Source organism: Enhydra lutris, unplaced genomic scaffold, assembly GCF_002288905.1.
Source record: "Enhydra lutris kenyoni isolate GAN:26980312 unplaced genomic scaffold, ASM228890v2 scaffoldscaffold48, whole genome shotgun sequence".
NCBI classification, from domain to species: domain Eukaryota; kingdom Metazoa; phylum Chordata; class Mammalia; order Carnivora; family Mustelidae; genus Enhydra; species Enhydra lutris.
In genome coordinates, this window is record NW_019154132.1 from 3,396,761 (window position 1) to 3,416,802 (window position 20,042).

At 51.5% G+C, this 20,042-nt stretch overlaps 1 protein-coding gene across 1 annotated transcript in view; it reads right to left on the bottom strand.

Moving 5' to 3' along the window:
- Window positions 1–20,042, bottom strand: part of LOC111156660 (solute carrier family 22 member 23) — a 170,687-nt gene that overhangs the window by 17,945 nt on the left and 132,700 nt on the right. Inside the window, exons 5-7 of the mRNA XM_022517689.1 lie at window positions 10,249–10,376; window positions 2,736–2,838; window positions 528–760 (exon numbers count right to left, since the gene is read on the bottom strand). Coding sequence (XP_022373397.1) covers window positions 528–760; window positions 2,736–2,838; window positions 10,249–10,376 — 464 coding nt within the window. The remainder of the gene's footprint in view (window positions 1–527; window positions 761–2,735; window positions 2,839–10,248; window positions 10,377–20,042) is intronic.

Here is a 20,042-nt window from a genome sequence, read left to right on the forward strand (position 1 = left end):
TGCCTCATGGATTCCCTAGTTTTTCTGTGTTATTTTTAGCATTTACTGAGGAAATCTCTGGCCTAAAGACAAGCTAATAAACTTGGGAGGAGCTGCTGAAAAGCAGTATTCCAGTTCAAGGGTGTCAAACGGCCCCCTGTTGTCCCATGAAAGAGTGCATTGTTCTTCTCCCCACGTGACCTATGACAAAGACACAGCCTGGCCCTCCATGAAGTCTTGCCCACCAGGACTCAGTGGGCCTCCCATGCAGGGAATGACTTGTAGCCAGGAAGGCTCCCAGTTCCAGTCCCAGGCCGGGGGAGGGGGGTGAGGGGGAAGCACAGGGCACTCCATCGAGGGCCGTCACCATGGCCATTCCAGTCCTTCCCAAGGCACTTTCCTCAAGCTGTTGATTCTGGAATAACAGCTCAGGTCACAGAAAACTTCCCTCCAGTCTCACCCAGCTCTGTCCAATACGCTTTGGTCACGGGCCAGCTCTCCTCCCCCATGCCCCCCCACCGGCCCATCCACTCCCCAGACCCACTCACGGTTGAGGAGCCCAAGCTGCAGAAGCGAGGCCAGGGCGGTGAGAATCATGAAGAGCAGCAGCCCGCCCCTGCGCCCCAGGAGCCTGACCACCAAGCACATGGCCAGGCAGGACGCCAGGGCGATGCTTGCCACGGTGTAGTAGTCGGCATAGAAATTCTCCAGGAGCGGCACCTTCACCTCGTGGCCCATCATGCTCCGGGCAAAGCAGTGGTGGATCCCGTAGCCCGTCAGCCTGTGGGGAGATGCACGGCCGAGGGGGCGGTGGGCCGGCGGACAAAGGCAGGAAGGCTCAGTGACCAGGACACAGAGCGGCAGCTCAGCATGTCCCGGAAGACATGTGCTCGCCATGAGCGAGTGCACGACCGGGCGCAAGGCAGAGGGACTTCAGAGACATGACCAGAGCAGGCCCCTCTTGGTGGGGGGGCTCGCTCTCCTTCACCTTCCCTTTAGCAGAAGAACAGGGCCACACAAGCAGCGAGGCCTTCTGTTCGAACACCAGCCAACAAATCCACCATGACAAAGCACTCCCCACGCCTCAACTCACTTCATCCCATGTGGGCACCTAGGAGCTCCTGTCAGACCCATTTCACAGATGGGCAAAAAGGCCTAAGGAGGGTAAGCAGCTTGTACCAGTCTACCGAGCGGACAGGTGACAACTTCAAAGACATCCTGCCTGTCTGGGCCTCAGCTCTTCCTTCAGCACTCAGGGTCCTGCAAACTTGGGGATGCGTCCGGAGAACTACCGACTTAACCCTGCTGCTACTGACACACACGCCCTGGGAAAGCTGTAGAAGTCAGGCCAGGTGAAGACGTCTGGTCTTGGAGACTCGTGTCCATTCTTAACTTACACTCTTCCCCTTCCTTTGCCCTGGGTCAAGCCTCTTTTTTTCCTTCCCCCAGAGAATCCTATAAGCCTGCTGGCACATGTGTGTCCGGATCGCCGGAGGCAGAAGTCCAGTCTAGGAAACGGGATTCTGAACGCACCGGGGCCCCCCACCCCACCACCACGGGAGGCTGCAGGTGCACGCGCCCCATGAGGGCAGCCGTGAGAGCTCATTGGTGATGTCAGCCCTCGGCAGCCATCCCAGAGCTAAAAATTTCCTTCTCTCCCAACCCCTCTTCCGTGCTTTGGGGAAATCAAAGTGCTTTTATCACACCATGAGGATGCGTCAAGGTCAACGGGCAACAGACCCCTGCCCCTGTCGGAGGAGGCTGCCGTTTGCCAAATGAACTCATTTCCATGTGGGAAATCCTCGGCAGAGGGCCTGCTGGTGCCGTCCTTTTATCATCGAGCAACTGGTGAGATTTGGTTCCTCTCTGGGGATCCCAGATGACTTTCTCTGCTGCTTAGCCTACCGAGGTCTCAGGGAAATCTACCTTTTTGTTCTGGTAGGAAGGCAGTCTTCTGACCACAGTAGGGAACAAGGTCAGAGAGAGGCATCCCCCTTCCCCCAAAGAAGCAGCATTAAAATGGAAACTTGCCATCTCCTTTATGTCATAATTTGTGTTTTTTCCCCTGAACTAAAAGTTGGAGAAGTCATTCCATTTTTAATGGTCCCATTAGCCTAACTAGCTAGTGTCTGTCTGAGACTGGACAGTGGCATGGTGGCTGGGTCTGGAGCTGGCTGTGAGCGGGGAGGCTGAGGCATCAGGGCTCCAGCTCTGACCCACTGTGTGCCTAGGGCCTCTGTCCCGCTGCATGTAGGACAAGGGTATAAGTAGGAACCCCAATATTGAGAACCGATTAAATGGTGCTACTTTGATAGAAATAGCCATGGGGACGGTTGGACCAGAGCCTTGACCACGGGCCTCTTTCCGGGACAGCAGTCCTGAGGCCTTTCACAGCTGAGTGCGAAACTGCCCCCCTCCACCATAGCCTCTAACACGAAATGGGGGTTAACACCCCACCGCACCTTAGGTGACCTCTGACCCTGAGTGAAGGCCACCTTGTGTGGTCAGGGAAGGGTGGGGTTATTAAGCTGTGGGTCAAAATGAGAAAGACCTTCTTGGTAACACTGATACTGGGGCTCAACCCAGGGCCTCTTGGTAAAGAACAAAGCTCTTCGGGCTGGCCAAAGGGCCCCCCGTGGCTGTAATTCAGGATCTAGCTATGGGAGGAGGAGGGCCCCACTGCCCTCTCCTCCAGCCCCTCTCCTTCCCAGCCTCTCCCTGGCACCTCCCCTCTCCGTGTCCCTCTTGCGACTCACGAGTTCACACACAGGACCACGATGTTTTTCCACAGGTTCCGGGTTCCCACCACTTTCACGATGCAGACCTTCCTGGGCCTCCGGGAAAGCTCCTTCTCCAGCTCTGCAGGGAAAGAGAGCCTGTGACCTCTCGGCAGGACCCCGGACAGGCGACCTCACACACGTTCCCAGACGTGGGCATCATGACAAGGGAAACAATTTTTTTTTTCTTTAAGCCAGGAGACAGGGTCTGGCCCTCAGGTTAGAAAACGTGTCCACAGAGACACTAGCATTGTACTTCAAATTTCCTCGTGGGGCCAGAAGGGAGCCACGGCACGCCATCTGTGTCCCTTGCCACTGTAAAACCTTTCTCGCCAGAGAGACAGGATCCGCACAAATAAGCCATCAGGGCAGACTCACTCCGCTCTGCCTGAGCTCAAAACTCAGTGACATTCTAGGTTACGGAGGCACCGGTCAGGTTCTGGCCATGTGAAAATAAACGGTTCCTTCCCGTCTAGGGTCTGATCTGTCTGCCTCACCCGCTGCACAGAGGCCAGGAGAAGCGCAAGCTCCCTAACTTCATGGGCAGTGATATCCAAAAGAGAACTACACGCGTGAGTGCACACATGTGCACAGAAGGGCAGACATAAGCGTATGCACACATGTGTATGTGTACGTCTTAGTGAACAAAATTCTTTGCAACCTGAGCAAGACAGACAGTGTTTTGCTCAGTGATGTGACCAACTCCAAGGTTATGAAAAAGAGTTTTTCGTGAGGCTCAGACTAGCTCTGAAAGCCGTTCTGAACGGACTCCCAACGGACTCCAACCCCACATTCACAGGGTTAAGCGGTTTGCGGAAGCCTGGGTGTTGACGTAGCACTTTCACAGGGAAGGTCAAAACAAGGAAATGCCCCAGCCTTCAAGGTCTCCCTGTGCTTCTGTGAGCAGAAATGTCCCACATTCAGCCTCCGAGGCCCCTCCCTGTGGGTCCTCAGGGAGTCATTCTCTACTCTTGAGCTCAAAAAGGAAAAGGAGACCTGACCCACTGTTGGGTGGCTGGTGCTCCTCAAGACGGTCAAGGCCACGAGAAATAAGGCACAGACCCAAGGAGACTAGGGAGGCGTCACCATGAAGTGTGATCCTGGATGGGATCCTGGGACAGGAAGTCATTAATGGAGAGACTGGTGACATCCAGGGAGAGGCTGGGGTCAGTTAGCCATGCCATACCAGTGGCAGTTTCTCAAGTGAGACAAAGGTCCTATGGTAATACGTTAACAATAGGGGACACGGAGTGCAGGGGATTCAGAAATTCTGTACTAGGTTTGCGACTTTTCTGTAAACCTAAAAATAGTCCAAAATAAGTTGACTAAGAAAACCAAACCAACCAACCAAAAGCAGCAGTATGTGTGGGAAGGTCCAGTCTACTGAGGAAGGCTTCCAAGCTTGGAAGAAAGAGAACTGCCTCAGGAGAGACCCTAGAGCAGCGTATGCAAAGGGGACTGAGCTACTGAAGTGCTCTCTGGTATTCCTTAGGGCCATTCCCACCCCTGGACGTCCCCACTTCAACTCTCCTCTTATACCTCCTCCCTGCCATCCCATGGCCGAAGGGACACAAACCTTATTAGTTTGGAAGGAAAATATGTAGCTTAGCCATGAGGACTTAATAGTTACTTATTTAAACTTTTTTTTTTTTTTTTTTTTTTAAAGAGGGGGGATCAGTGTCACCAGCTGGGGCATTGAAGGGAGAAGGAAAAGTCTTTTGATGTCTGAGCGATGCCATGCCACCTGAGTTTCCAGAACTTTCTTCCTTCCCCTATTAAATGCAAAATTGAGGTCTGTGCACAAGCCAGAACAGCTAGCACTTCAGCTGTCTATCCATGGGTTCCCCCCAGCTCCCAAGGTCTTCTGAACCTTTATTTTCCCCTCTGCAAACATAGGCTAATTTGATTTACAAACATCCTTTCCCCTTGATTAAAATACTACAAAACTTTTAAAGAACATGGAAATAGTATGGTTACTGTTAACCAGTTTGATCAAATGGTCTGAGTATCTTCACTGTTATAAAAGTTATCAGCAGGGGGTGGGGGGCAGGAGGGGTATACCTGGCTGGCTCAGTTGGTTAACCATCTGCCTTCGGCTCAGGTCATGATCCCGGGGTGCTGGGATCGAACCCCATGGTGGGCTTCCTGCTCGGTGGTGAGTCTGCTTCTTCCTATCTCTCTGCTTCTCCCTCTCCCCCACCACCCTGGCTCACACTTTCTCTCTCTCAAATAAATAAAATCTTAAAAAAAAAAAAAATCAAACTCATTAGGAATCAACTACAGTAGCCACACTTGTTCACCATTGAAATAGCCCAAGAAGAAAATGGCTGTTAGAATGTTCATATAAGTTAAATTTTTTTTTTTTTGTAACGTGGCCCACACCTAATTGCTAATACATTATTGTCTGAAACAGATGTTTAAAGAAACCACAGCAACTCTGACTGACCTGAGTGGTGGGTTTTGTTGTTGCTGTTGTTTTTTTAAATAACATTAAACTGGAGAGCCCAAGGTCTACAGAACTGACCACAATCTACAGAGGTAACTGCATTATTCTAAACAGAATGAAATTAACCTGTCTGGGGCTATTGATATGTTGTTTCTGTTATACACATCACTGGCCTATTAACCACAACATAAAACTTCCTCAGCATGAAGTCTGTGTCTCTGGGACAAAAGCCCCCAGCTCTGAGTCGTAAGAACCATCAGAGGACTTTTTCCATCTCTCCGGTCATCAGACCGAAAGCAGGGATGTCCTCGAGTCCTTGGACGTGGCTGCACAGGAGTACAGAGGGGATGAGAATTGGTCAGACTCTGAAGCACCAAGGATGGGACTGTTAGAAGCATTTCCTCTCCCTCACTCTCTTCCCAAGCTTTCTGACCCCCTGTCGTGCCCTGTCCCCACCCCCCCACCCCCTGGCACATGTCAGGTCACAGCGTCACCTGTGATGCAGCAAGGGGTCTGACACACCTGGCAGGATCCCAGGGCTCATTGTTTTTGTTGAGCTTCCTTGGGAAAGCTGCTCTGGGCCTCTGTTCCTCGGCTGGTAAGTGGGGCAGTGCCCCGTCTTGGAGCATCGTTACAAGGACCAAACAAAGGAAGCGGGTGCAGCCCCGCATAGACCTGGTGAGCAGGCACCCTTTCTGGCCGGTGCTATGGCTGACCCAGGTGGTTCTGGCATCCCCCCCTGCCCCACCAGCTGCAGAAGGAGACGTGTCCCTGCAGACACACAGCAGTCATGACCTCAACAGACTGAAGAGATCCAGGGGAGGGGCCAACCATGCTTCTCCAGGACAGCACAGAGCAAGGAGAAGGCAGTGGCGGGTCACTCAAGCCTCAGAGATGCAGGGAAAACACAGAGACAATATCTGCATTTGTTGGGAGTGGGGTGAGAGCAACTGGCTTTGCTCTTATACTTGTGCGCACTGCTAACACATTCCTGCGGACGCTGGAGAAACACCCGTTATGGAAACGGAAAAAGAGAAGAAGGGGAGAAGGAAGAGGAGCAGGAGCACGAGGAAGAGAAGCAACTGTAGCGGGAGGAGGTGGAGCAGCAGGAGAAAGAGGAGCCGGAGGAGGAGCAGCAGTAGCAGGAGGAGTAGCTGGAGGAGCAGCAGCAGGAGGAGGAGCAGGAGGAGGAGGAAGAGGAGCAGGGGCAGGCAGAGGAGCAGCAGGAGGAGGAAGAAAAGGAGCAGGAAGAGCCGGAGGAGGAGGAGGAGGAGCACGAGGAGGAGTAGGAGGGGCAGGAGGAGGAGGAGCAGCAGTAGCGGGAGGAGGGGCAGGAGGAGAAGCAGGAGGAGGGGCAGGAGGAGATGGAGGAGGAGCACGAGGAGGAGCTGCAGCCCCCTTGGCTGCCGGAACCATTCCAAAAAGCACGCCCTACAGGCTCCAAGGCAGCAGCTCTGAGGCCGGGAGCCCAGGAGGAGCCCGAGCTCAGAAGCCCAGAAAGCACCTGCTGTCTCTTCCGTGCTGCCCCTCCCCCCTAGGTGGGGCTTTAGTGATGCTGGCACCTGGCCATTAGGATCAGTGGTTCCAGAGCAAGCCTCGGAGAACGCCTCCAGGGATCTTATCAAAGTCACCTCAGATAGCTCCCTCTTTAAAATCTACCCCACATTTTGACAAGTGACCCAGCAGCGCTGACCTCTGTACTTGCCTGTCATGGCACGTGGCCGCTGCTGGCCTGAAGCCCGGGGGAGGAGGAGTCAGCACTTTGTGGGGTTAGCAGCAGGCGCTGGAGTCAGCTGGCCAGGCCAGCCTCCATGTCCTCACTTGCTAGTGGTGGGGCTGGGCAAGTGACCTAACCCCGGGGACGCGGTGGTGGCTGGATGCACAGATCTCCTTCTCACCTCGGTTTCTGACCAGACTGACCAGACAAAGCGGGGCAGGAGAGGGCAGAATCCAAGCTCAATCACGAAAAAGGGCTGAGTGAAGCCCCACGGGGGCCTGATGGGGGGACTCGCCATCTCCCATCCCACCAATGCTGGGCCGGCCGGACTTCTCGGGGGACGCTGCCCAGAGAGGGCCTGATGCCTGAGGACAGAGGACACCCGCTCCCTGCACGGGGCTTGTTCCTTCCACATGGAGGGACATCAGCAGCAGGCAGCAGTGCTCCCCAACACTTAGCCTGTCTGGGCCCTGCTGCCCCATTTGTCAAACGTGGGTGATGTGATGATTGACCTCACCAAGGCTCTGGCAAGAAGCGAATGCGGGTGCAGTGTGTCTCCCAGGAAGACCTGGGGTGGGGACGGCCCTGCAGAGGGGAGGCCTGAGGTGCATTCTGAGAGCCTAATGCAGGCTGCAGAGTCTTTGAGAGGCAAGTAGACCCTGTGAGACAGGGTCCCGGAGCGGCTTCACTGAAGGTCATGGGGATCTAGCCCTGGGAGGCTGCTGAGGGATTTCCGAGCAGGTGGTGTGAGGGGAGGGGCAGCGAGAGGGAGACAAGGCAGGTAGACCAGATAAGGGACAGGGATTGGTAGGTGGATGAGATGAGGTGTTGGGAAGAAGATTCCAAGCAGAAGAAAGCATTCTCTGAAAGTTGGAAGTGGCCAATTCCGATGAACAGGACACCTGCCTTCCCCTGACACTGGCAAAGCGTTTGACAGAGGGGAGTGAGCAAAGGTCTGAGACAGATGCGAACCGTGTGTCCCTAGCAGTGAGGGCCATGACCACCCTCCCGGGGCGGGCAATGTCCCACGTGTCAGCCTTCTGCAGGGACTGCCACAAATATCAGAAGCAAAGAAAGGAAAAAAGATTTCCTACCACTTTCCAAAAATAGGAGGAAAATGAAGCAGTATAATTAGAATTGAGAAAACAAGATTTTCCCAGACAGTATTTTAACCAGAAAGAAATGGAATGCAGTGATTCCATTAGGGAAACACCAGAAACAGATTATACTGTAGGACTTAAGAGCATTAACCAGCTAATGAACGGGGCTGGGAGAAGTTTGGGAAGATGGTGTGGACTTTCTGAAATGAGCAAACAATGGCCCCCAAAGGGGAAGTTAATTCAATGCCTGTTCTCTCCAGTGACAGTGATGTCTCTGTCTGTGAGCTCCTCCTCCTCTCGCAGAGCAGCAGAGTGGAGCTGCTTCTGCTGGACTTCCGGAGTTCAAGTCCCAGCTCAACTACTCACTAGCTGTGTGACCTTCACCTAGATAATTCACCTCTCTGTGCCTCAGTCTCCTCATCCGCAATTCAAGATAATTACAGTACCTCTCTCATAAGGCTGTTGTGAAGTATTCTGAGTGAATACATATAAAGCACTTAGTATTAAATATTAAGTTAGTATTTGCAAATCATTTGGGAAAGTGATTGACATACAAGCACCATGTGAATATCATCCTATTCTCATTGTCATTGGATAAAAAGGAACCCAGGTGCCCCTTTGCACAGCACTGGCACTCAGTACTCTTCATGAAAAGCAGACCTGGCTCATGGGCTTCTTTATTCCAGTAAAGCAAGGGCTCCAGGCTTCCTGAGGCCTTCAGCCTGTGCCGGGTGCCAGGCAGACCACGCCAGCCCCACAGGTGGGGGCAGCCCAGCCTTGCTGTGCCCATCTCCCAGGACGGGGTCCAGGCCAGGACACGGACGCCATCCTGGTCAAGCAGCAGCATCTGGGGACTTCTATTGACTGTGAACCCTAGGTCTGAATCAGCAGTCTGCTGAAAAGCCTGCCTAGGAACCACGGGACAGACGGTTCCAGAAGCCCTTCCTGGCTAGCGTGATTTTCCCGCTGTGTTCCTTCCCTGTTGTGAATGGAGCTGTGACGTGTTTATTCTCCTACCTCGGTTAGGTCTCTGCTCACCTCTGTCCTTGGAGCCCGGCTCCCCCAGGTGTCTGTGAGCCCTCGCCACCACCCTCTATCTCTCCGCTCTGCGGAATTTTCTGACAGCATGCATCTCTCCTGATGGACCGTACATTCCATTGTTTCCTGTGTGCCTTCCCCTGCTTGCCTGTAAGCTGCACGGAAGAAACAAGGCTTCGCTGGTTTCCTTCTGCTCTAGAGCAGTGCCTGGTACACCGTGGGCATTTAGTAAATATCTGTTGGACAGAATTCCAGATTATGGTGGGGGGTGGGGGATGCACATAGTCTCTCTTGGGCAGGGCCCACAGAGTATTTTCCTGGGACATTTATAATAACAGTACTGGTGGGTTGTTGCCGTGGGTCAGAGCCTGGGGTTGGCTTTCCTGGGACCTTTGAAGGGCGTGTTCAGCAGAGCTTCTTCCAGTGCTTATTAACGGTGCAATTTCTCAGAACTTACTCCAAATCTGCTGGAGCAGAATCTCTGAGTACAAGGGAGGGCGGCGGGAACATGGATTTTTAACAACTTCCTGGTGATACTGACAGATCCCCAGCCTGAAAGCCCCGATCTAGCTTCTGGTGACGCTCTTGATACACACATGTTTGATGGTTCCGACCCCCGAAACGAGTAATACATAGTATGTTAACTAACTTGAATGGAAATAAAATCTTAAAAACTAATAATATAAATAATAAAATGGATCTGAACTACTCTACAGAAAGACTTCACTTTCCTACTTCTTTAGGTGCCCCAAAAAGAGGTCATGACAGAAACAGACAGTGACATCCCTGAAGGTCCACCCTGGGAAGACAGAGGCATTGTGGACCAAGGTCATCCCATGCCAGGGCTCTGCGGGTATATAAACCTGGCTGGCAGGCTTGGCTGTGGACCAGACTCAGGCTGGGCCCTTCCCAAATATTCCCAGATGACGAGGTATGCATTAGGCTTGTGCCTCACGTCTGGGTCTGGACAGGCTAGGTGGGGCACCACGGCGCCTTAGACTTGAATCCAACACCTGGAAGGCGGACAGAGTTTAATTCCTGTCACATTCCCGGTCCAGCTGCAGACCAACCGGGATGGAAACTTCAACGGCGAAGGCAGCTGCTTGGTAAGATCGTGCGGACTCTTTGTCTGGGACGGGGGCACCTCTCCCGATTGGGGTGGGGTTGTGAGGCGAAGTGAGCGCAACTCACCAGGCATCACACCTTTGATGTCACTCTCGGGGTTCATGCAGTTCTTCTGCGTGAAGTGCAGGATGAGCTTCTTGGCGGCCTCAAACTGCTGGGTAGCCATCAGCCACCGCAGGGACTCGGGGAAGACCCTTCAAAGACACAAAGGGAAATGGGTGAAGGTCTTCGGTTCTGTAGGGCATCAAAACACACAGCCTCGGGGCGCCTGGGCGGCTCAGTCTGTTAAGTGTCTGCCTTCAGCTCAGGTCATGATCCCTGGCCCTGGGATCGAGCCCCGCGTCGGGCTCCTTGCTTGGCGGGGGAGCCTGCTTCTCCCTCTGTCTGCCACTCCCCCTTCTTGTGCTCTCTCTCTCTGACAAGCAAATAAATAAAATCATTACAAAAACCAGAAAAACAAAAAACCATAGCCACTGTCCTGGGCTGGGAAGCTTCACAGATGGTAGCATTCAGTTTCCACCCATGGGAAGTGGAGGCCAGTGACTGCTCAGGGCTGTCATGAGCCGAGTCAGAGAAGCGAAACTATGGGCAGGTGAAGGGGTCTAAATTTTTTTGAGAAAGTATAAAAACAACGATTTTCAAAATGTGGCAGATGGGAACAACAATCCTACCCATCGTGTCAAGAAATCAGTGTAAACTTGTCCCTAACTATGAATCTCTTCAGCAGGTTTAAGCAGTTTGTTGAAGGGCTGCTTCTGTTCTATTTTGTCACAAAGACCAAATATTAATAGAAGGATTAAGTTTTTAAAAAATGCCCGACATGAGCAACCAGTTACCTTCAGTTTTCAAACGTTTGAAGGCTTTCACAGGACTTACCGATAGAATTATTTTCATCTTCCCGCTAACTGCATGCTCCATCTCTCTGAGATGAGACCACAGAACACAGCAGGTCTCAAGTTTTATTAGCAACAAAGTCCTTGTTTGTGTTAGGACGAGATCTTGTGAGGAGTCCCAGTTTAAAAAAACCCAAAAAACTAAAAAACCACCAGCGTTTTACTCTCAGTGCATTTTGTCAGCTTACTTTTATGACAGTATTTACAAGTCGATCAAAGAGAACAGGGTGCCTGGTTGGAGCAGGGGGTCAGCCCAATTTTTCTGGCCAATATTAATCACCATTCTAGACTTTGCGGACCGGCGAGGTCTCTGGTTAACCCCTCAACTGCCACGTGCCCGAGCACCCCCGGGCAACTCGTGCAGGAACAGGTATGGTCATGTTCCCTCTGAACTTTCCAAGAGGCGAGAGGGCACCCCTAACAGGGAGGGAAGCACAAGTTGTTCCATCCAGCCTGGGCTCTAGTGATCGCAGTGTCAGTTACATAGTATCAAGGAGTCCTGACTGATGTTGCTAAGAAGTTAGCACTACAGCTAACCCTGGCAGCCCTGCGGGATCCGGAGAGCCTCTAATTAAAGTATTCCAGAAGCCCCACTGTGAATCTTCCATTTGCTCATGCAGGATCCCACACACAACTATGAAATCAAGCTCATCTTCTGTGTTGTACTTTCTCTAAACGGTCTGATCAAGTTACTGAGCACTGAGAGGTGGGTTCCGCTGCTCCTCTAACGGCAGATTTTAGGTCCTATTTGGGCGGAGCCCTCCTGGCAGCGGCCATTCGGAGCAGCCGCACTGCTGTGCGCTCATCACACCATTGGGCAATGGCAGGACACTCCGGGGTGGATGGGAGGTGCTTCTATAAACAACACTGGAGAGGCTGGATAGAGAGCCCCAGGCCAGCCCAGAAGCATCCCCAATTTCCAGATGCCCCATAGGACAGCCCCACTGTGGCAGGCCATCTGCCACGGCCCTTGACTACTGGGCCCAAGGAGGCTCCACTACTGTGGCCTCAATAATGGACCTGTGAGCTGCCTGGACTTCGGGGTGCCCTTTTGACAGGGCGCCCCATTGCCAACACCAGCACAGAGCTGTTGCCTTCCTCAGCCAGGCACTGTCCAATATACTTAGCCAGGTGGTCCAATATACTTAGCCACTTGGGGAGAATCTTTTTAAAAGGCATCTCAGAAAACCAGCTCATATAGTCCTCTGATAGCACAAGATGTTTTGCAGGTGGTCTCTGAAGTAAAGTAAAGTAAAATATGGTCTACAGCAGGAGAAAGTTTGGGTCCTTTTAAAAGTAATTTACCATAATTTACATCAAATGTTTATGGACCAAACTCCACAGCAGGAAACGGAATTTGAAAGTCAATACCATAATGGAGCGCGATGCACGAAGAACAGGGCCCAGAGCTGGGGAGGCAGAAGCTAGGAGACGTGCAGCTCACCTCCACCTCTGGGGGACCAGGATCCCCAGGTGCCCAGCACTGCTGGCACAGAGCAAGTAAACAAGCAAGGAACATCATCCACCAGAACACGGGTTTTCATGGCCCCCCGCAAGCTGAGGTCCTCTTCCTCTGTTTACCCGAAGCTTTGCCGACAGAGTGGGGCTAGGTGGGGACAACTGTCATGACAGGCTCTGTGAACAGTTCTGAGCCCTCGAATGGGAGGTGAGTGGCAGTTCCAGGGAACTACAAAGTGATGTCTAGTTGATGTCACTTTGTCTTCAAGGGAAAGCCCTGCACTTTGCAGAAAAAGCCAAAATTTGGCCACTGAAATCCCATCAATCTAGGCGTTAAATCCTTCCAGGACCCACACAGCCCTGGTCCTTCAGGAGAAGAGGCTCCTCCTCCCAGGTTTCAGAGCCACAAATGGAGACCAGGGTGCTGTGTGGTGTGGGGGCACATGGGCTCGCGGGTCTCAGAGACGCCCTACTCATGATGGCCTTGTCACCCTCTATCACTCATTTCTGTCGCCCCCAAATCGTGCCTCAAAACACCAGACTTCAGATAACTAAAAATCGATACGGAAAAATAAACAGCCCTTATGAGAAATGACAACGAGCAAGTCTCTTCCTAGAGGATCTTTGAGAACTGCAAAGCTTGTAGAAGAGGGTTCAAGGACAGCACCGTTTGCAAAGGCACGCCACGATCTTCGGATTTAAGAAGTGGGTGCGGGCCTCTTCTGGAGCTCAGACATTCTGTCCCCAAATTATTTTTATCCAATATGCGTTGAGGCGTCCCACGTGGCCACATCACTGACCTCAAGCTAAAGTCCTCCAGTGTAAGAGGGAATCTCTATAGTAAATAGGCAGACTACTAAAGGAAGAAAACACACGTGATTTACAAGTGACCCAGAGAGAAGTCTGTACAGTATGGGACACACTGGGGCCAAGAACTAGAGTGGGCCGTTGTAAGAAGGGGTGCTGGGGAGACTTTGTAGGGTGGCGGTATGCTTGGGCTTCTTGGGAGACGAGCAGGTGCACACCATGGGGCGTGTTTGGGGACAGGACCCCGAGAAGAGGCACAGGGCCATGAGGCAGCATGTGTCTGGGGGGCTGCAAGTGGGTAGAACGGGGATGCTGGGTGTGAGCTGAGAAGAGAGGAAAAGAGGGAGAGAGGCAGGGCCCAGGCATTGGAGGCTCCCGAGCTCCAGGGAGTCTAATGAGCTGTGGCCACCCGACCAGAAGGAACTGCACTGATGACAGGGTGCTCTCCCAGAAGACTTGGACACAAGAATAAGGGCCGACTCCCATTAGCCACCCAGCCCCACTTCTGGTGGCCAAGAGCATCGCGAACTGCCTTCCCCAGAACTGGATTTACAACCACCGGGCCCTCTTGTGCACGTTTCCCACGTACTGAATACTTTCCAGCTTGTGACGGGTTGTGGTATCACTCCCATTTTACAGATGAGAACAATCAGGCACAGAAAGTTCGAGTACGTTGTCTAGATGCCAGAGCTGTTAATTAGCAGAGCTTAACTGCATGCAGGCAGTCGGACTCATCGAGTCCACATCCCTAACCCGGGGAGTGTGGTTAAGGAAACTCACGCGCACAGCCCAGAGGGTGCACAGGTGACAGCAGCTTGGGTCACATGGTTCTAGCGCTGCCCCCTCAGGGGTTCCAGAACGGCCTGAGCCCAAAGGGTGCCTGTAGGGAAGGATGAAGTTTTATGATGCCCACCACTTACTGACATTTACGACAAAGCCATAAAGCACTTGCTGGACTACCGGCCTCGGAGAAAGCCCAGCGATGGCTTTCTAATTCGGGTAATGTGCAGAGTGGCCACATTACGGAAGCCTAACGATCTCTCTTCTGACAAGTACATAATGGAGTAGCACCATGCAAATTAAAAATCTGACCAACAGCCCAGGACCTAGGAGGATTGTAGATGAACCTTAGAGAAATTGATCATTTTCAACAAAAAGAAAAGAGCATAGGAGGCAGCCGGTGGCCGCGTCGGCAGCTGGTAAGAAAGTGACCTCAGGGGTGACTTCTGCAACCATGACAGGTAACCAGGCATGAAGGCCACAGAGGCTTCTCTGGGAGGTAGTTTCACAGTGGCCTGTGGCTGTGGCTCCGGGAAGAGGAAGTGGCCACGGGGCCAGAGGCTTGCCTCAGCCCACAGGAGCCGAGCAGGAATTTCGAAAGCTAGAAGGATTTAATTCTTTCAAGCTCGTTATGGGGCAGTGGTATCATTATCCCTCTTGTGCAGGTGGGGAAGCTGAGGCAAAGGAAGCACAAGTACCTGGCCCAGAGGACACAGCTCTCGAGTGGCAGAGCCGGATTTGAACCCACGACTACAGAGATGTTGAGGCTGGGATTGCTCCAAGCCAGGTGGTTCCGTGAGCCCCAGGGCTTCTGCCAGAGGATGCGGGCCAAACTGCACTCCAGCTGCTCTGGTCCTAAACCCCACCCGGCAGGCAAGTGAGGGGGAAGGAGGGGCCCTGCCAGGCAGATGCCTCGTCTCTCCTCTGCTGAGGATCACAGGTGCACAGGCCTCTCGCCCTGAGCAGACGACGGATCGTGCTGAGGCCGTCTCCAAATAGAGTTCGGATGGTTAGAAGGTCCACGATCCCGTAGTCATGATTCCAGAGTCTCAGCGGTTCCGAAATCCAAAAACCTTATTGTTTCACTCACTTGGCAAAGACACAGGCACGGGCCTGACCTCTCTGGAGGCAGAACCACCCTGAACTGATGTCAGCATTCTGAGTTTTCAGGCACCACTCCCCCTTGGCTGCGGGAGCTTCCAGTATCTGAGGCTGACTAGCTGAAGGCGTGACCGGGCCTGGACACCTCAGAACCTGGGACAGGTGACGGCGGAGCTGTGCATGGATGACTGGAACCTACCCAGCGCCTGCCGGAGGCGGGTCGTGCTCACCACGCTCCGTCCACTCACCCCACAGCCTCCCGCCACAGTCAGAAGCGAGCCACCCCTCCGCTGAGCGACCGCTGGGGACGGCGGAACAAAGCCGTTGGCTATGAAGTTAAATTTTCATTAAGGAAATCATAGATTGGGGCACGTGGGTGCCTCAGTGGGTTAAGCCTCTGCCTACGGCTCAGGTCATGATCTTGGGGTCCTGGGATTGAGCCCCACATTGGGCTCCTTGCTCAGCAGGGAGCCTGCTTCCTCCTCTCAGCCTGCCTCTCTGCCTACTTGTGATCTCTGTCTGTCAAATAAATAAATAAAAAAAAATCTAGAAAAAAAAAAGAAAGAAAATCATAAATAAACCCATTCACTACTTAAAAACTAAAACAGGGGCGCCTGGGTGGCTCAGTCCATTGAGTGTCTGACTCTTGGATTCGGCTCAGCCTGTGATCTTGCAGTCGTGGGATCGCGCCCCGCATCAGGCTCTGCGCTCAGTGTGGAGTCTGCTTCAGATTCTTTCTCCCTCTCCCTTTGCCCCTCCCTGCTCTCTGTCTCTCTCTCAATAAATAAAATCTTAAGAAAAATATTGCAGCCCTCCTGGACCCACTGCCCCAATCCTGGTGCCCTTACATGGCCCTTATCCTCCTCTCTAGGGGCTAACACCTGCCTGGTGGGGTCGAGTCCTTCCAATCACACTCTGGGCACTTGTACACTTACATATTTCCGTGCTTCTCTGCTATATCACACTGTCCCCCACTTTCAGTGAGAAATGCTGGTTTCACCCTCAAAAATTGCCTTCGGGGGGCGCCTGGGTGGCTCAGTGGTTTAAAGCCTCTTCCTTCAGCTCGGGTCGTGATCCCAGGGTCCTGGGATCGAGCACGGCATCAGGCTCTCTGCTCAGCAGGGAGCCTGCCTCTCTGCCTACTTGTGATCTCTATCAAATAAATAAATTAAAATAAAATTTAAAAAAAAATTGCCTTCGACTGGCACACGTTTGCCCAACGTGGTCTGGAGACCATCACCCACAAACGTGTGCGCAGTGGTTTCTATGTTGAGGTCCTGGATCAAACCCACGTGAACTTCCTTCTTGTGAGCTGGGGTCGCCTGACACAAGGCCGATCAACAACCGGAGCAACAGCACTTTCCAGCTCGTACGTGCGACATCATAACACCACCAATCTACACGTCACGCATCCTGCGACCTCCATTATTCCACCAAAAGCCAAGGCCCAGCCATCACGTGGAAAGGGCCTCTGACTCAGTCACACGGAGCTTTTGGAGGCCATCCCCCCAAAGGCAGACTGGGGTTCCCACTCAGACACCCGTGCTCTAGGTTTGAAAGCCCAGGGCAAACAGGAATGGGGAGAGGCCATTCGGAGAGGAGGGGGCCCACGGGCTTGGGGAAGACAGGATGGCTGCCAGTGTGGAGAAGCACAGACGGTCCAGTCTCAACCCGGGGCTACAGCTCCCACACCCTGAAGGCTCACACTGCGGGAATGCTCCTGACGCCGTCATGCAAACTCTCTAATCACCCACCAAAAAAAGGCCAGGTTGTAAAAATGAACTTCAGAGTCAGAGCGAGGCCTCTGACTCAACCCAGCGGCAAAGCACAGGGGCTGAGCCCCTCCCATGCCTCAGGGTGCGTGTGGGGGGATGATAACAGGGAGAGTGTCAGACCTGGACCTTGGGCTTTAGACCTCTAGACCGGTATGATTTTCTCCACATCACACTACTTCATAGCATTGCTTAAAAAGCAGCAAAGTCTATTTTAGAAAGATGCCCACCAATTGCCACACTGAAGTGCTGACTCTTGACGAGTTATATGGAAAATTTATTTACATGGAACCACATTCCCAGTGGTATCGCGTAAATGCTGTTACTATGTCAAGGCTGATAAATTTTCCATGTTCTCCTAATTGCTATCACTAGATGGTTGTTCTTCAAAGCTGTTTGTCTGCGTGCCATTCAGACAAGGAGAACCCTATCTGCTTCTCCTCTCGGCGCACTCCCTGATTTTCAGACCACCACTCTATGATTTAATAGTAATGTGTTGTTTCTGATACACTTTCCTGTCTTTGGCTTCCTTCCGCTTTTTCTGTTATTTGGCTAAGTCTTAAGCCCGTCTGATTTCCATTCATGGATCTGCTCACACCTAGAGTCACTGGGTAGAATTAGTAATTAAAACTCAATACTGGGATCCTGTCCTAATACTAGGCAGTCACTGCTTTTTTCCTTGACATTTAAAGATAAAACCAAGTATTCCTTCTACCCAATTGGAGAACCAGTCACAGGCCAGGATACTATCTAGGCTGTCTTCTTGCTAATTCATTTAGCACCTGCTCAGATAAGACGCCAACTTGGCAATTCTCTGCATTAAAAAAAGCATGTCTATAATTTTTAAATTACTGTCCTAGAATATTTATTCATAAAGAAAAAAACAGAAAGGAAGAGTAATGGTTTATACTCTATTAATTTTATCCTCAAGTTGTTTGTTTTTCTAAAGTATTAAATTTAGAGTGATACGTGTGTGGACATTCACGCTGTCAATGTCCATGATTCATGGGATCAGTGTGTACAGGGCGTGATCAACCTACCATCAGGAAAAACATGTCAATTAAGAGATGCCTTACAGGGTAAGGGCTTCCCTCCAGCGGGTCATCCAGTGTCGACGGAAGGACACAGGTGAGATTGGGAGAGTTGAGTCATGGCAGGTTTTTAGAAGCGAAGTTTCCCTGAGTGTATGTGAAAAGCATCTCAGACCGTACTAAGATCATCACCTGATTTAAAGAGTCGATTCTAGCTGTTAGTACTTCAAGGTTAGAACTAATTACGAAGTATTACAGTGCTATGAAATTCTGAAAAGAGTCTCAAAATTTAAAAAATGAAATCAAAGTCTAGAATTGAATGAAATACAAGTTGGGAGAACATTTTAAGTTTCTGGTCCAAAGCTCTTAGAAAAATATAGGCTTGGTTCCCCCAGATAAGCTTTCACTTGGATTTTTTTTCTTTTTAAACTTTAGTTCTGTCTGGTGTGTATATATATATATATATAAAGGTAAGTCAGCTCAGTTCAGGAGATAGCAAGTATATACGAATTAGATCTTTATAAAAAAATTCAAATTCATGATTTGAGTTAAACTTAGTAATTCAGGGAGGCGGGATGAATATCATAAAATTAAATAAAAATGGCTTTTAGGATGGTTAAACCCCAAAGTTTTCCTGATGTCTTCTAAATGTCTTTATAGAATATAAAATTCCTTCATAATGAAATGGGCATCCCACTTACTTGTCACATAAACTCAGAACTTTGTGTCTCTGGTATTTTCCAAAACGGTACACACCTAACTGCTGTAATTCTTCCTTACAGAAAAATGATGAAGGGACTACATCAGGAGCCCCAGGTTTATACACCAGATTTGTGACCTTGGGCAGACCACTTAAACCCCTGGGCCTCAGTTTCCCCACATCTGTAGAAAAGGGCACGGGTGTGGAAGGACACCGATGCCTTACCTGGCACCAACATTCTTTATGTATATTTATTTCACGAGGCTAATGGTGACTGTTGCCTTCTTCTGAGAGGTTTGAAAGATGCCAATCATAGCCGTGCACCATACGAATATTTTAAGGCCGCCTTAGGTTTTTGGCCCGTGGAATGAAGTCAGTGCCAAGAATGTCTTTAGAGCTAGCCTTTTAAATAAGCAACCCAGAATATTTTACAATTGCGATAAATTTAAAATATTCTTCCGTTCACATTCAAAACACGAATGCTTGGAATTCACCTGAAAATGTTCTGAAGCCTTGAGAGTACCTGGGTTAATTTTCTCCACGTTCTCTCTCTTTATATCCTCTTTTCCCTGATCCCTTTTATCCAGGTAGCAATTATCAGGCTGCAGAAAATATAAGGCTCCCAGGGCATTAAAAAAAATCACGCTGCAGGGGAATGAATCTGGCAAGCGTTTTTGCAACTGATAAAAAAAAAAAATATGATGCTGAAGAACGATTGGAGGAGAGAAGTCAGCAGCAGGCAGGCTGGAGGCTGTCACTGCCTCTAACTGGAGTTGTATGGGCACCTCTGTCTCAACAGTGGTCCAGGGAGTCCGGTCCACCTTCTCCCGGAGTTGGCCTCTCCTGACCTGCCGGCTCCCATCTTGATGATAAGGGAGCCCACGGAGACCACAAATTCCTTGACTTGTCAGCGTGGCTCCTGCTGGTTCTACCTTGACCTCGGACCCGGCTCTGGAAAGCAGCTTCTTGCCATTGCCGTGAGCACGCTCACCCCTCCCAAACTCCGCAGAAACAGTGTGGATGGAGTCAGGTCAGGCCCATCTGTCCGGGATCCCCGCTTCTTATGGCGCCAGACATGCGCTCTTGCCAGAGCTCCCCGCTGATGGGGCCGGGCTCCTCCGCCTCACTCTTGTTTCCATCCATGTTGATTCCTGCCAGCGGCCAGCAGGGTAACCACTTAGCAGTTATCCCTAGACACCAGTCACCGGAGCGCCACCTACCCTCTTTCTGCCGGCTGCCAGCAGTCCGTCCCCACCGTTCCCACGGCGCACGCGCTGGCACACATGGGGCCCCTGAGCGCTGCCTGGATTCGAAATTC